Source organism: Cardiocondyla obscurior, linkage group LG04 (genome assembly GCF_019399895.1).
Source record: "Cardiocondyla obscurior isolate alpha-2009 linkage group LG04, Cobs3.1, whole genome shotgun sequence".
Lineage (NCBI taxonomy): Eukaryota > Metazoa > Arthropoda > Insecta > Hymenoptera > Formicidae > Cardiocondyla > Cardiocondyla obscurior.
The window spans coordinates 9,994,086-10,006,626 of NC_091867.1; the positions used below are offsets into that span (position 1 = coordinate 9,994,086).

General features: G+C 44.1%; 1 protein-coding gene across 3 annotated transcripts in view; it reads left to right on the forward strand.

Moving 5' to 3' along the window:
• Positions 1-12,541, forward strand: part of Asap (ArfGAP domain of ASAP) — a 31,078-nt gene that overhangs the window by 2,546 nt on the left and 15,991 nt on the right. For all 3 annotated transcript variants that reach the window (XM_070655522.1, XM_070655524.1, XM_070655523.1), the window contains exon 2: positions 10,643-10,715. In XM_070655522.1, coding sequence (XP_070511623.1) covers positions 10,643-10,715 — 73 coding nt within the window. The remainder of the gene's footprint in view (positions 1-10,642; positions 10,716-12,541) is intronic.

Sequence of the window (12,541 nt, forward strand, 5' to 3'; positions counted from 1 at the left end):
CTCTCGGGTTCGCCTTGAAGAAGGCATGTCCAATATCCTACATCGGCGTGTCGGAATTTCCGGGTCACTCGTTCCTCTCCTCCTCTCGGGAGCAAAAGATTAAGGAGAGAAAGACGCACGCCAACGTTTCCCGTCTCTCTCTCTCTCTCTCTCTCTCGCCGACCCGGGGAATTTTCGCGAGGAGAACATTCCCAGCAGGAGCGTGACTCGCGAAGCCTCTCTCGTTCTTCTCCGAAGTTTCCTCCTCGTCTCCGAGAATTTTATTTCTTCATACGCGACAATCTTATCGCGGGGAACGTTTCGCCGCTACGAACGCGAAAAATAACGGCGAGGATCTGCTTTGTAACGCCCCGTAGCTACGTTTATTTCTTTAATACACGCCAATTCGTACGCGGGATCTTTTCTCGCTCCGTGTTGTACCCCACGTAAGCTTCGTCTCATTCAATGCTAAGCGCTCGATTCATAAATCGCCAATGCCTGTATTTTTGCGTTTCCGACACTTGACTCGATTGTGCTCGAATCGCTTCAACAGTTAGGCTTGCTTTTATATTCAAGAGTCTTTAATTATTTAAACTTTATTGTTTAATAAAGTATTGTTACTATATGCATTTCTTTTATTCTTGTATTTTCCTTGTTTTCCTTTTTGTCTCTCCAAGTCTTTCTCTTTCTTTTTCTTTTTTTTTTTTTTTTCTGGCGATGACGAAAATAGATCGCGACGGGCTCGAAAATAGTAGACGCTCGAATTTCGTATAAACTGGTGTCGTAAGTCGTAAGTGCTAAAGTGGGAAAGTGGGTGACTTCGAAGACAGTCAGGGTCAAGAGTACGGGCTGGTTCTCTAAATTACGTTTTGCAATTTACGAAAAGTAAAAGCCTGATAAAGAACATTTTTCTGTTCGCTTTCTCCCGCTGTTTAAGAAAAGAAAAAAAAAAAAACCAACCAAAAAGTATGCGTCGGCATTTTTTGTTATCTCGTCGTAAACATCGCATCGCTTGCAGAAATTATTCATAAATAATATACAGCATGTAATTTATTATAATTATCAGAGGTAGTCTTTTATTTCTTTTAAAAGATGAATACGACGAGATGTAACGAGGCGCTCGTTTTGCAAAAATTCCAGACGCCTTTTACTCGCTGAAAACTTTTAAACGTTAGCTGCGCTTTAGCTCTTGCAAATTTTTTTTTTCTTTTTCCTTTTTTTCTTCGATGATTGACGAAAGCAGCAAAGCAGCCCGCATCGCAAATAAGCGCATTTTATTAACGCGGCATGACGTAAGAATCGTCCGGGTGCTCGAAGGCGTCGTGGAGCTCGGCAGGATCTATTACCGCGCGTGCATTCAATTATCGAGAGAACGTTAACCGCTCGTAAGGATGACATTTTACGTTCCCGAGTACCGCCGGCACTCGGGATCGTAATTTGGTCCACGATTCAACCCGCCGGCGATAGAAGCAATTTCGGTCAAGCGGCGACGAATACGTCGGCTGGTGGAAAAGCGACGGGTGGGCTAAACAGCTGAACGTAATATCGGGCTCCGAACAGTAACTGCATATCTATTATTATTCGAACTGTATAAATAAATAACGGTGAACGTAGCTGTGCTAATTAATGTGATTGTTAGATTGTTATAATTGCCGGTTTAAGTCAATAATTAGAAATACATTTTTTGTAAAATTATTATCACTTTCGTTAAAGCAGTGTTGTTGGTATTCGTGATAATAAGAGTAATATGCGTTTATTAATTCCCGAAAAAACGAACATAATTACGATTTGTTATCTTCATTTCGGGCAAACGTGGGAACGTTTTTCGCGCACGCGATTAAATTAATTTTTTTATTAACAAGATTCCCAACAGTATCAGATAACAGCTAATTGAAAATCGACTCGAGTTAATTCAGCCCGGCGTTTCTTAGAATATTGCGAATAGAGGGATTTCTGTTAAATTCAATTCCAGCGTGAAATTCGATGTCTCGGTAATTTCGTAAATTAGCGCACGTGATTAATAGGTACGTCGCTGTGTAATTGCACGAGCTTTAAAAAAATATTTATAATAACACGGAAAACAATTCTGTTTTTTTTTTTTATTTCTTTTTTTTTTCAAGTTTCCAGGCATAGCGATATTAATTCGGGTCGACCGTCATCGGGTGCGATTGCGTAGCTTGTTTCCTGCCAAAGAACTCCGGGCGACCCAGTTTGTTTGATTTCCGAGCGGGGAATTTTAAGGGCCGTGTAATTATACGGTGCCCGTGAGATCCTGGTACGTTTACCCGGCCATTGCGGCACGCGGCAGGGTCGGATTTTACGATTCGAAGCCGCAAAGTGGATCTTAGAGGGTGGTAGGGATGAATTAAATACGGATTAAGTAACTCATTACGCAACCGTTGCATGCATGACGCCTTCCTCCCTCTCGCGCAACGTTGATTAAACTTTAAACGCAATTCTATCGAGAGAGAAAAATGTGTTCTCGAATGTTGCGACGCCTTCGAGATCGAACGTTCGACGGATCCTTCGTTTTCTGTACCGTCTCGCGATACGAACTGCGGTCAGAAATTAATCGCGTGCCGGATTATGATGCTTGGCTGATGAAAAAGAAAAAAAATCTTCCTTTCTCTCCGCGACTTTCACTCCGGACCCGTTGCATCTCGTTGCAATGCCGAGCGTTTCCTGTGCGCGAATTCCGGCGGCGAGATGCGTGCGTTTAGAAATCACGAGCATCGCGGTGTTTAGATAACATCGCCTGATGTTATCTAAAAAGAAAAGAAATAAGGAAAAAAAAAAAAAAAGAAATAGTTTAATCATTAATATCATTAAATGCGTGAGACATTCGGCCGGAAAAACGGATTCCGATGCGAGTAACGATAACGTAAAGTAACGCGAGATGCATTTTTAGTTAGTGAAAAACATGATTGTTTAACTTTCCCTTGGAAATGCGAGAAAGAAGAAAGCATCGTGAGCGCCGGTATTTTTCCACGTTAACGTTGGCTCGTTATTAAACATGAATCTTTGTCTTTGAGGCTTTTAAAACCTATACGGGGCGATATGTCGGCGATTGCGACACAGAAGCGATAAGATTTTTGTCGGAAACGAGGGAAAGCAGAATGAAAAATTGTTAAAGGCATTTCTTTCCTTTTTTCCTTCAGTAGTAAACCGATAAATCGCGTAATAAAATCCGTGGAAAAAAAAAAAACGTTTGCTACATTCGCGGTCTCGGTATAAATCTATTTCGACGGCGTGCTATCGAGATCGAATTCAACGGCCGGCGTTGTCCACGTTCGCGCGGTATCGCCGGAGTGATCCAATAAACGTGAACGCTATATAGGGTGTTCTCCAAGTCATTCGCGGTAAAGCATTCTTAGCAATCGAAACGAGTGCCTCGATAATGGCCGGCGACAGGCTTGCTTTCTCATTCGAGGATATACCGGTTAAAGTGGACGACGACGTCTCTCGGCGATTTTCTCGGGCGCGCCGCCGCGACCTTCCCTCCTTGATAACGGGAGATACGCCGAGTGCGTCCCATCAGGACGCAACAATGCAATTTCATGCAAATAGCGCTGCGCCCGCGGCGAAAGCGACCGACTTCTTAATTACCGACGTCTGGCCGCTCGTTGTCTTATAATCGCTCTTACGCCATCGCGTAATACTGACCGCCGGTGCTCTTCCTTTTCTCTTTTTTTAATTCTTTTTTTTTTTTTTCTCTGTCACTCTCTCTCTCTTTTTCTTTATTTCTTTCCTCGCGAGCGCTTGCGAAACCGCACCTGGGCGTTGCGGCGCGATTGCGAGACGCGCGGCGCTTAGGGAACGACTTCGCGATTTCGCGCGCCACATAAACGCTCGCAAATCACGGCGCGTAAATGTCGACGATACGAACGAACGGCCTGTCAAGGCCGGCTTACCCGGGAATTCCTTTCGTTCTTTTCGCGAGAGCTCTCTCGCTATAGCGCACCTGCGTTTGCCCTCGCAACGGAAACGTAATCGGGATGCTCGATACTCGTACGCAAATCCAGGTTTTAACGCGCCGATTAATCCGGCGGGTATATGAATTTTATCGACGCGTGATCTTTTCGTAATTGAGATAATTTGGATTTAATGCGGTTCGATCTTGTGTTTTATTTGTATAAAATGGTAACTTTAATTGATATTTTCATTTATTTCTTTATTCCTGCGGTTTAATTAAGACTGGAGGGACAGAAATACCGTCGCGAGTCAACGCGATTCGAATTTCCGACGTGAACGAACAGCAATTACAGAAATGTAACGCCGTATCCTTTAGTGATTAATCGAAGTTCGACGTTACTAGTTAATTGCTCGGCGTAAGTATTCAATTATTTCGTTGATATCTATTAATATTCATGGCCGGCAATTTACGAAGGTGATTGAACTTGTCTCGCGTCGATTTCTGGAATGATAATTCAATCCGCTACGCTTTCTTGGGAGGGGGAGGTTTGCGTTTAACCATTTACGTTGGAATGCAATGAGCACTCTCGCTCGCTTAACTTCCAGGTTGCAACTTGCAATCCAACACAGACACAATGCCGCGGTGAATAGATGTGCGGTTCTAAGGTCGACGTAGAAAAGAATTTACGATATAAAGCGCTGAATTCTGTCGAGCTGTTGTAACAGGATTACAACACGTAATCGTTAATTTTAGTTACGCTGAAGGCGCGGAGCGGTGCCCGGTAAAAAACACGGATTCGCTAAGTGAGGTTCGCACATTTGCACTTCGTTATCAACCTCGGAACGGAACGTTGGGTTACAATAACTCGGGATAATTTTTAAACGTTAGAACCTTTCGAAAAAAAACTTTTTTTCCCTCCCTTTTTTTTTCCCTCCCAAATATCTCCGGCGAATAATTTTTATTTGATAATTAATTCGGCGTGTTAATAAAAAAAAAAAATATTTTAAAAACAAAATTTATAACTTACGATTAGATCGTGGAATATATGAGCAGAACGGAATAATATAGAAATTTTTTTTTTCCCTCCCAAATATCTCCAGCGAATATTTTTTATTCGATAATTAATTCGGCGTGTTAATAAAAAAAAAAATATTTTATAAACAAAATTTATAACTTACGATTAGATCGTCGAATATTTGAGCGAAATAATATAGAAAAATGTGTCTGTTATACGTATTTCTCAATGATCTTCGTTTTCGTGAGATTTTTGTTCGCGACACGTATTTTATCTCTTTGTAAGAACTTTCCCGGAAGGTCGCGATGGCCGTGGTATTTATTTCAAGTGTAATAAATTCCGAGAAAGATAGCGGTCCTTCGTGCCGACGAGCGTATAGTTGCAGGATAACCGGCTTGCGGTTATCGGAACGGAAGGCGGTACACATATGGCCCTGCATTCAAAACAGTCCGTCAGCTGTAACCACCCCCCTTGCTCCTCGAACCTTATATGACCAACGTGGGCGACGGGCTGGGAATACCGAAATTCAAGGATGAAACGGGGAAACGCCGACGGTTCGTCGAGCGAGCATTGCGCAGCGTCGAAGCTCCGTATTATTTACGCGAGCAATTTATTTTATTGTTCCGCGCGCTCGATTAAAAAAATAAAAAAATAATAGAGTGCATAAAATAAATAAACTCCGCGACGAATAAATTGTAAATGCGCGGAATAAAAACGTGATAGGATTAAACTTTGTTGAATTATTCGTCGATTAAAATTTAATACTTGACGCAAACAACATTTTCGTACTCGATGTAATAAAATTTTATTTTAATCTTTTAAACACGACCGGGGGGGGGAGGGCGGGGAGGGGGAGGGGGATTTATCACGGCGGACTGTTTGCAGGAGAGCCTTCGTGATAAAAATTATCCTATCACCGCGATATGTCCAATCTATTCCAGATTCCAGGCGACCTACATTTGCTCTTATTTTTAACGGCAAGTTATTACGACATCCTATTACCGTCTTCTTTTACAGATATATTTCCTTTAAACTTTCGACAATTACGCGGCGCGCGGCGACGTTAACTCTTAAACGCGCGACGAGCCTTCCGTTTTTATTTGCAAAAACTGATAATATAAATTACAGCCTCGACAATCGCGTAGAAACTGCGCTCTCGACGTAGATAATCGTTGCAAAATCACACAGCAAAAGAATTCCTAATCGCTCGATAATCAGTTGTATACCGAACGCAGCCAATAACCTCTCGCGGATATTCCCGTGCGGGGTTTTTCTCCCCCAAGACCGTACGCATCCCCAACAGAATTAACCCTTCGACGGAGCGGAAACGTGAACGCGTACTTTGACATCGGCGATTTTTTTTTTCTTCTCTCCCTTTTTTTTTTTCGCGCCAAACAGCGCGAACGAATTCTTTGAGCGCGAAGCTGGAAAATTGAACGTTTACCGACGTCTAATTACGCTTAAAAAGAACAAATATCGCCCGAGTCGCGTTGTTTTACGCCAGCGAGATGCGACGCGAGCGAATCCACGCGGCGCTTTTCGTTTTCGCCGGTCGACGGGGAACTAGTCTTCGCGTTGCATACGTTTGGTCGGAAAACGGTGCCGCACGGTATGGATATACGCTGTAAACACGCACGTCGCGAATGCGTACGCGTACGCATCTCCAGCTCGCCCGAGCCTCTGGAATTTGCGGACGCGGCGACGTTCCACGCGCGAGCTATTGCCGGGGCAGGCCGCATTCCGGCCGGCGATCGGCGAGCACGTTCGCAAGCGAGAAAACCGCCGCGGGAATCGTTTTCAAGTTGTACCGCGAGTTCCATCCTATCCCCCGAGGGGCGGCTATCGCTTCGCGAAACACGGCTGACCGTCGCCGTTCGACGACGTTACTTTCGCGAGACACGCCGGACACACGCGACTCGCCGTAGGCGGCGTCGTTAAGAATTTTTAACGCCCGCGTAATCTCGCGACTGATGATGATGACTCCGCCGGGGCTTCTCCGTCTCCCGCGGAACGCGCCTTTCGATCGCACTTCCGGTCAGGCAACGGCGATCGCCGATCGTCCGCGTCCAATCGCGCCGCGCGGTTTCTTTTCTTTTTCTTTTTTTATTTTTATTTCTGAAATATATCACGTGCTGTTGCTTTATTATTACTCGGCACTTTATCACGGCTTTTTACGAGAAGTTGAAACGTACCGTTTCATTTACGTGCGACGTTTCCGCGTCCCGTCCGCTCGCCGGAGAAAACTTTTCTACGTAAAGCAGCGGAAAAACCGTTTAGCGCCTAATAAGAAGAGCACACACGCGGCGTTGTGCATAAAACGCGGGGCACGCGACACGATGGGAACGGCAGCCTGGATCATTAATTGCGCTTTGTAAGACTCGCACAAAGCGGGGATCGCGCGCGATTTTATAGTCTAATGTGCAACGCGAGCCCCGCGAGTATAACAAGGCATCAAGATGTGATTCACAAGAGGAGCGCACTCGCCGCCTTGTGCGGCAACACGTGCCGGCGTACACATACTACCCTGCGACAAAAGCATACGCGAGAATTATGGAGGCAAACTCGAGAGAAAGTTTCCCCGGTCGAAACTTCGCGAAACTTGCAATATCGTCCTCGGCCTGCACAATACGTTTTATATTGTGTCGCGTTTGCGAATGATAGTTTTCAAGCTGCTCATTAATCTCCGCAACGCTCCGGCTCTAGTTTTTTATACTATCAGTATAAGAAATTGATCGGTTCTATTTTTATATATGAAGATCTTTTTATTTCGTAGTACATAATTAATTCAACGAAAGTTTTAAATAAAGAATAAGGCGATACTTCCGGAGTAATATCTTGTCGCAACCACGTAAGACTACCACGCAAGGGATCGATTCCTAACGTATCTAGTAGGCCAACCACACATGGTCGGTTTCACCGCCAACGGAATAACCTTTGTGCGTACGTTCGTGCTCGCACTGCGCATTAATTAGCGAGAGAGGCAATTACAGCCGGACACGAGGTTACACAAGCACGCGAGTGCCATCGCGGCTAATTACCAGCTGACAAGACGAAGCCCATCTATGATTCGCCGTGAGAAGACATTCTAAATTTATTGGACGCAAGGTCGAATCCTATTTCGATACCAAGTTTGTCAAGAATAAGAAATTCGCTAGGCGCGCACTATTTTTTAAGAAACCCCGATAACAAATTACGGAAAAAAGAAAAAAAAATATTATTCGACTCACCAATTTGCAAGCTTCAGCGGAGTTATAAAATTCTGCCGTTGACTGTAACATAAAAAATAATATTAATGTAGACTTGCTGAAAATAGTTTGTGTTTAAACAAAAAAAAATTTACAAAAATATATTTGATTCTTTAATAATAAAAAGAAGGAAGTTAATAAAATGACGAATTTAAAAAAAGAATTAACTCTCACCTATAAGTTGCTCCACCGATGCAGGATGCCTATCCGAGGCCTGCTCCTCCTCTCAGATGGGACGTGTCGAGTCATCCTTCCGCGCCGCGCACAAGTCACTCGCGAACACCCCGACCGTGACTTTAAATCGCGAAAATTAGTTAACACTCGCGCGTTATATTTCGGCGCTGCTGAAAAGAAAATCCTGAAAAAGAAAACAAGTTACTGGCTTACCCAATCTGCATACAGCGGAGTTGAAGAATTCTGCCGGTGACTGCAACATAAAAAGAAATATATTAATGTAGACATGTATATTGGTTCACAAAATTAATAAAAAAAAAAAAAGAAAAAGTTTTCTTTTGATAAAGATTTTATTAGATAAATTAATGCTTACCTAAAAGTTGCTCCGCCGATGCAGGATGCCTCCTGGGCCTGCTCATCCTCTCAGATGGGACGTGACGAGCCATCCTTCCGCGAACAGGTCACTCGCGAACGCACTTTTGTAAAAAAATAATCGCAAGAAAAAACGCGCGATAACTAGCGGCACTCCCGAACGACCGACGAACCGGCTGCGGTTCGTATTCATATAGTTTCGACGTACGACACTTTTTTCCTTCTACTATTTTCCAACGAAAAGCGTCGGGCTGGTGCATCTTTGGCGAAAACCTCCCTCTGGATTTTTATCTGAAACAAAACCAAGATATTTGATTAGCAAAAGTGACGAAAATTACACGTGCTGCGTTACAAGTAATTATGCCTGTTCTGTGCAAAGTATTCGCTTTACAGACACCTTACGCGTACTCTTTATCGATCGCGATGGTCATTTCGCATCAGCTAATATTGTAACTTACACTAAAAGTATTTTATACAAGGCAGCCGACCGGCACATATCCACCTTACACGTGCTCACCGCGCGAGATGTGTACGCCGCGCGCGTGACCGACCGACCTCTACCTCTCAATCACTGCGCAGCCATAAAAATACTTTAACGAAAAGATTTTCAGGCCTCGCATTTCTGTACCAAGAACGAGTATTTCCCGAATCTATCGCGGGCTGGTCGATCAAAGCCCTCTTCCCTCGAGCCCGACTGTACTCATCGACACTTTGTTAACGACAAAGACACGCGAATTAAATGTGCGTATGTACGACATTTTCACTTACTTTTTACCAAAAAGATGTAGTCCCCGGTACGCACGATTGATTCAGGAAGGTGATTCACGCCTGATTATGTCCTCCTGGCCCGTCTTTTTCGCGTAGGTATTTAATATGTACGGAGCACGTGCTGCGTACGTACGTCTCGGTCGACCGCATGAGAAGGACGGAGCGCGAATGATGGTAGTGGGAGTAGGGGGGGAAATATACCTAGCGCGCGGCACGTATGCCGCTTACCCTTATCTTTATTTTTTAATTACTATAACAAATTTTACTCACGCTTCACATTTTTTTCACGTACTTTTCAAACGATTGCTCAATCGCAAATTAATTCGAACCTCATATCTCCGTCTTTTTAAATAGGATAATTAATCATTATTATAATCTTTCTTTTTTTTTTTCTTTTTGAAGGAAAAAAAAAGACTATTCTTCGGATAAAAATTTTTTTAGGACATCCGTGCCAATGTATAGGAACCTCTTTTTGTTAAAACATTCGCAAGCGTTCCTCGACGATATACTTAACGTGCGAGCGCGGCAACGTAAGGCCCATATCCCCGAGGCATACATTCAGACAATTATCTTCCCGGTTTCTCTCCGGTTCCGGGGGACAAGAAGAAACGAGAGGAGTGGGAAGGGAAAGAGAGGACACGGGCGTGGTGGAGGCGAGAATCCCGATCTCGACGAAGCCGAGAGTCGTTTTGCTCTGCGGGCTCGTGCGCGGCCTTCTCTGAGAGCCTCAAGGACGGCGAAACGCATCACCGGTCCGAATGCCGCCGAGGGGAAGAATCCGGCAAGGCCGGCCGTATTCTATTTCTTCTTCGCTTGGGTTCCCTTTACGCTTTTTTTATTTTTTATTTCTTTTTTTAAATCGTCTTTCGATCGCGCCCGTGCGAACGAAAATAATTGCTCCGCTGGACGCGGCTGCGTGGATCACGTGCGATTGCGTTTCTTAAATTAGGATTATTGGTGAAAAGTTATCGAATATAAAAATCGATTATTAACGGCGATGTTAAGATTGCGCAACGTAAAAAAAAACCCCTACGGGTCTTAAAGTAATCTTAAAAAATTAAAGACCTACTCTTGTAATATATATTTTTTTTTTATCACTTTGGAAATATATCACGCACTCATGTGCGTCATTTTAATACAATGTCATTTTGTTACCTTTCCTCTTTCTTCTTTCAGACATTGGACTTCGATAGGGATGGCCTCACGAAGCTGAAGAAAGCTATCAAAGCTATACATATCTCCGGAAACGGTGAGTTTTGTTAACGTCGTAAATTTTACGCGATATGTTCGCGGCTTAAGATCGCGCGAGTGACACCACATATGTCTCTCGGAAGACGGAAATCGTACTCGCGTACGTACAGGCGGTTTCCGAGAGAAAATTGGACGTTTACCAATCCCTGCATATATTTTTCCGGGTCTATTCTACATCCGAGCGTGATATTACGTGCTCTAATTTTACGGGGGGTCGGTCCAGAAATTTTTGCTGCAGCCGGACGAGCTGGTCGCGCCAGGGTTCAACATACCGGTCTAGAAGGCTGTATAGATTGAGAAACCCCTGAGCCTGTGCGCGGTGACTTTTACGGGTCGAGCTCGCCGGCGGCTTTCCGCCACTTCTCCATCGGGCAGACAGATCGATTTCTCCGGCGCCCCTTTGTTTCCGCGACCAGGCCATCCCGCGAAAGTCTACTGCGGGGGGTTTCGTACACCGAATGCCTCGCGTTGCGGAGTTCGCGATCGGCATCTTTACGGCGAGTCGTTACATATCGTTCGCGCCCGAAGAAGTCTAACGTGAACGAACGCGCGATCGATAACCCGTTACATCGACACCGTGTCGTAACCCTCGTTAAGAAGCCGGGGAACGATTATTAAAGCTGCACATAGTCCAGCGACACTCTTCGAGTCTCCGTTCGCGCAGAATTAAAGTGTCTTTTTGTTCCCGAGGAAATCTTCCTTCGGAAAAAAGAGAGAGATTGAGGGAAATCGGTTTAAAAAATCTTTTCTACTACGAATTTACGATGTATTTCCGCGGATCATCACGGTTGTCTGTCCGTGCCTAGATTGCAGTAAGGCGCGCGCTCAAAACCGCCCGTGCGCAAATATTATCTCGGCGCGAGGCAAGCCTGAGCAAACACGCCGGAGATGTTGCTCTTTCGGAATTGAACTTTGAGTTACGGATCTTTTGTGACGCAACGGGGCAGGTAGTAACGCGAAATTGCTTCCTCGGTTTGCGAAACGTCGCCGTGGACTTCGACGGCCACGTGGTAGGATACCGCTGTAATTGCCGGGAATGGTGGGCCGGGGCCTGTAATTATGTCGCGTAATGAGAAGACGCCCCCGTGGGAGCCTGGCATTACAAAACTGTCTTTTGATGAGGGAGCTTTCATTCCCGTCATACTCGACGATTTCAAGTGAGCCCCGGCGACACGCGTGTGTAATATTTTATCAGAATGTTTCAGACGACAAGTTAAAGTAGTCGCCAGCCCGTAAATACGTGGCGTCATATCAGGAATTAAAATCAGCGTTTATATTTTACGTAATGTGTCGTTAACATCTTTTTTTTTTTTTTTTTTTTTTTTTTTTTATTCGCGGAAAACTAGGCGTGTGGAGTCGTGACGTCAGACGCGGGAACATTACCTGTTAAATGTTATTGCATCTCATTATTACATAAAGAGATATTTTCGCAAAAGAAAAAAATTAAGAAAAAAAACATTTTAAATCATTTAAATCGCTTTAGCGTATTTGCAAAATATATTCGAAATTAACTAATTTTTTTGATAATTAACAAGTAATCGTAAAACGAACGAACGCCGTTCCTTGACGACATTGAGGATTTAATTAATTGAAAAAAAAGAAAAAAGGAAAAAAAATTTAATTAAAAGGGAATTCGTAAAATCCTGATAGCTGACTTAAACCTGAATTAAACGTCGTTCCAAATACTTCGTTACCTCTTCACGTTTACCTATCCACAAACTTTCCTGGCTTTGCTCGTTTACTTTTGCGCTCAACGCAACCCTTTCCTCGTCGCGACCTCTTCATCGCCCACGTCACGAAGGTTCTTGTCTTCGCCGTTATGCT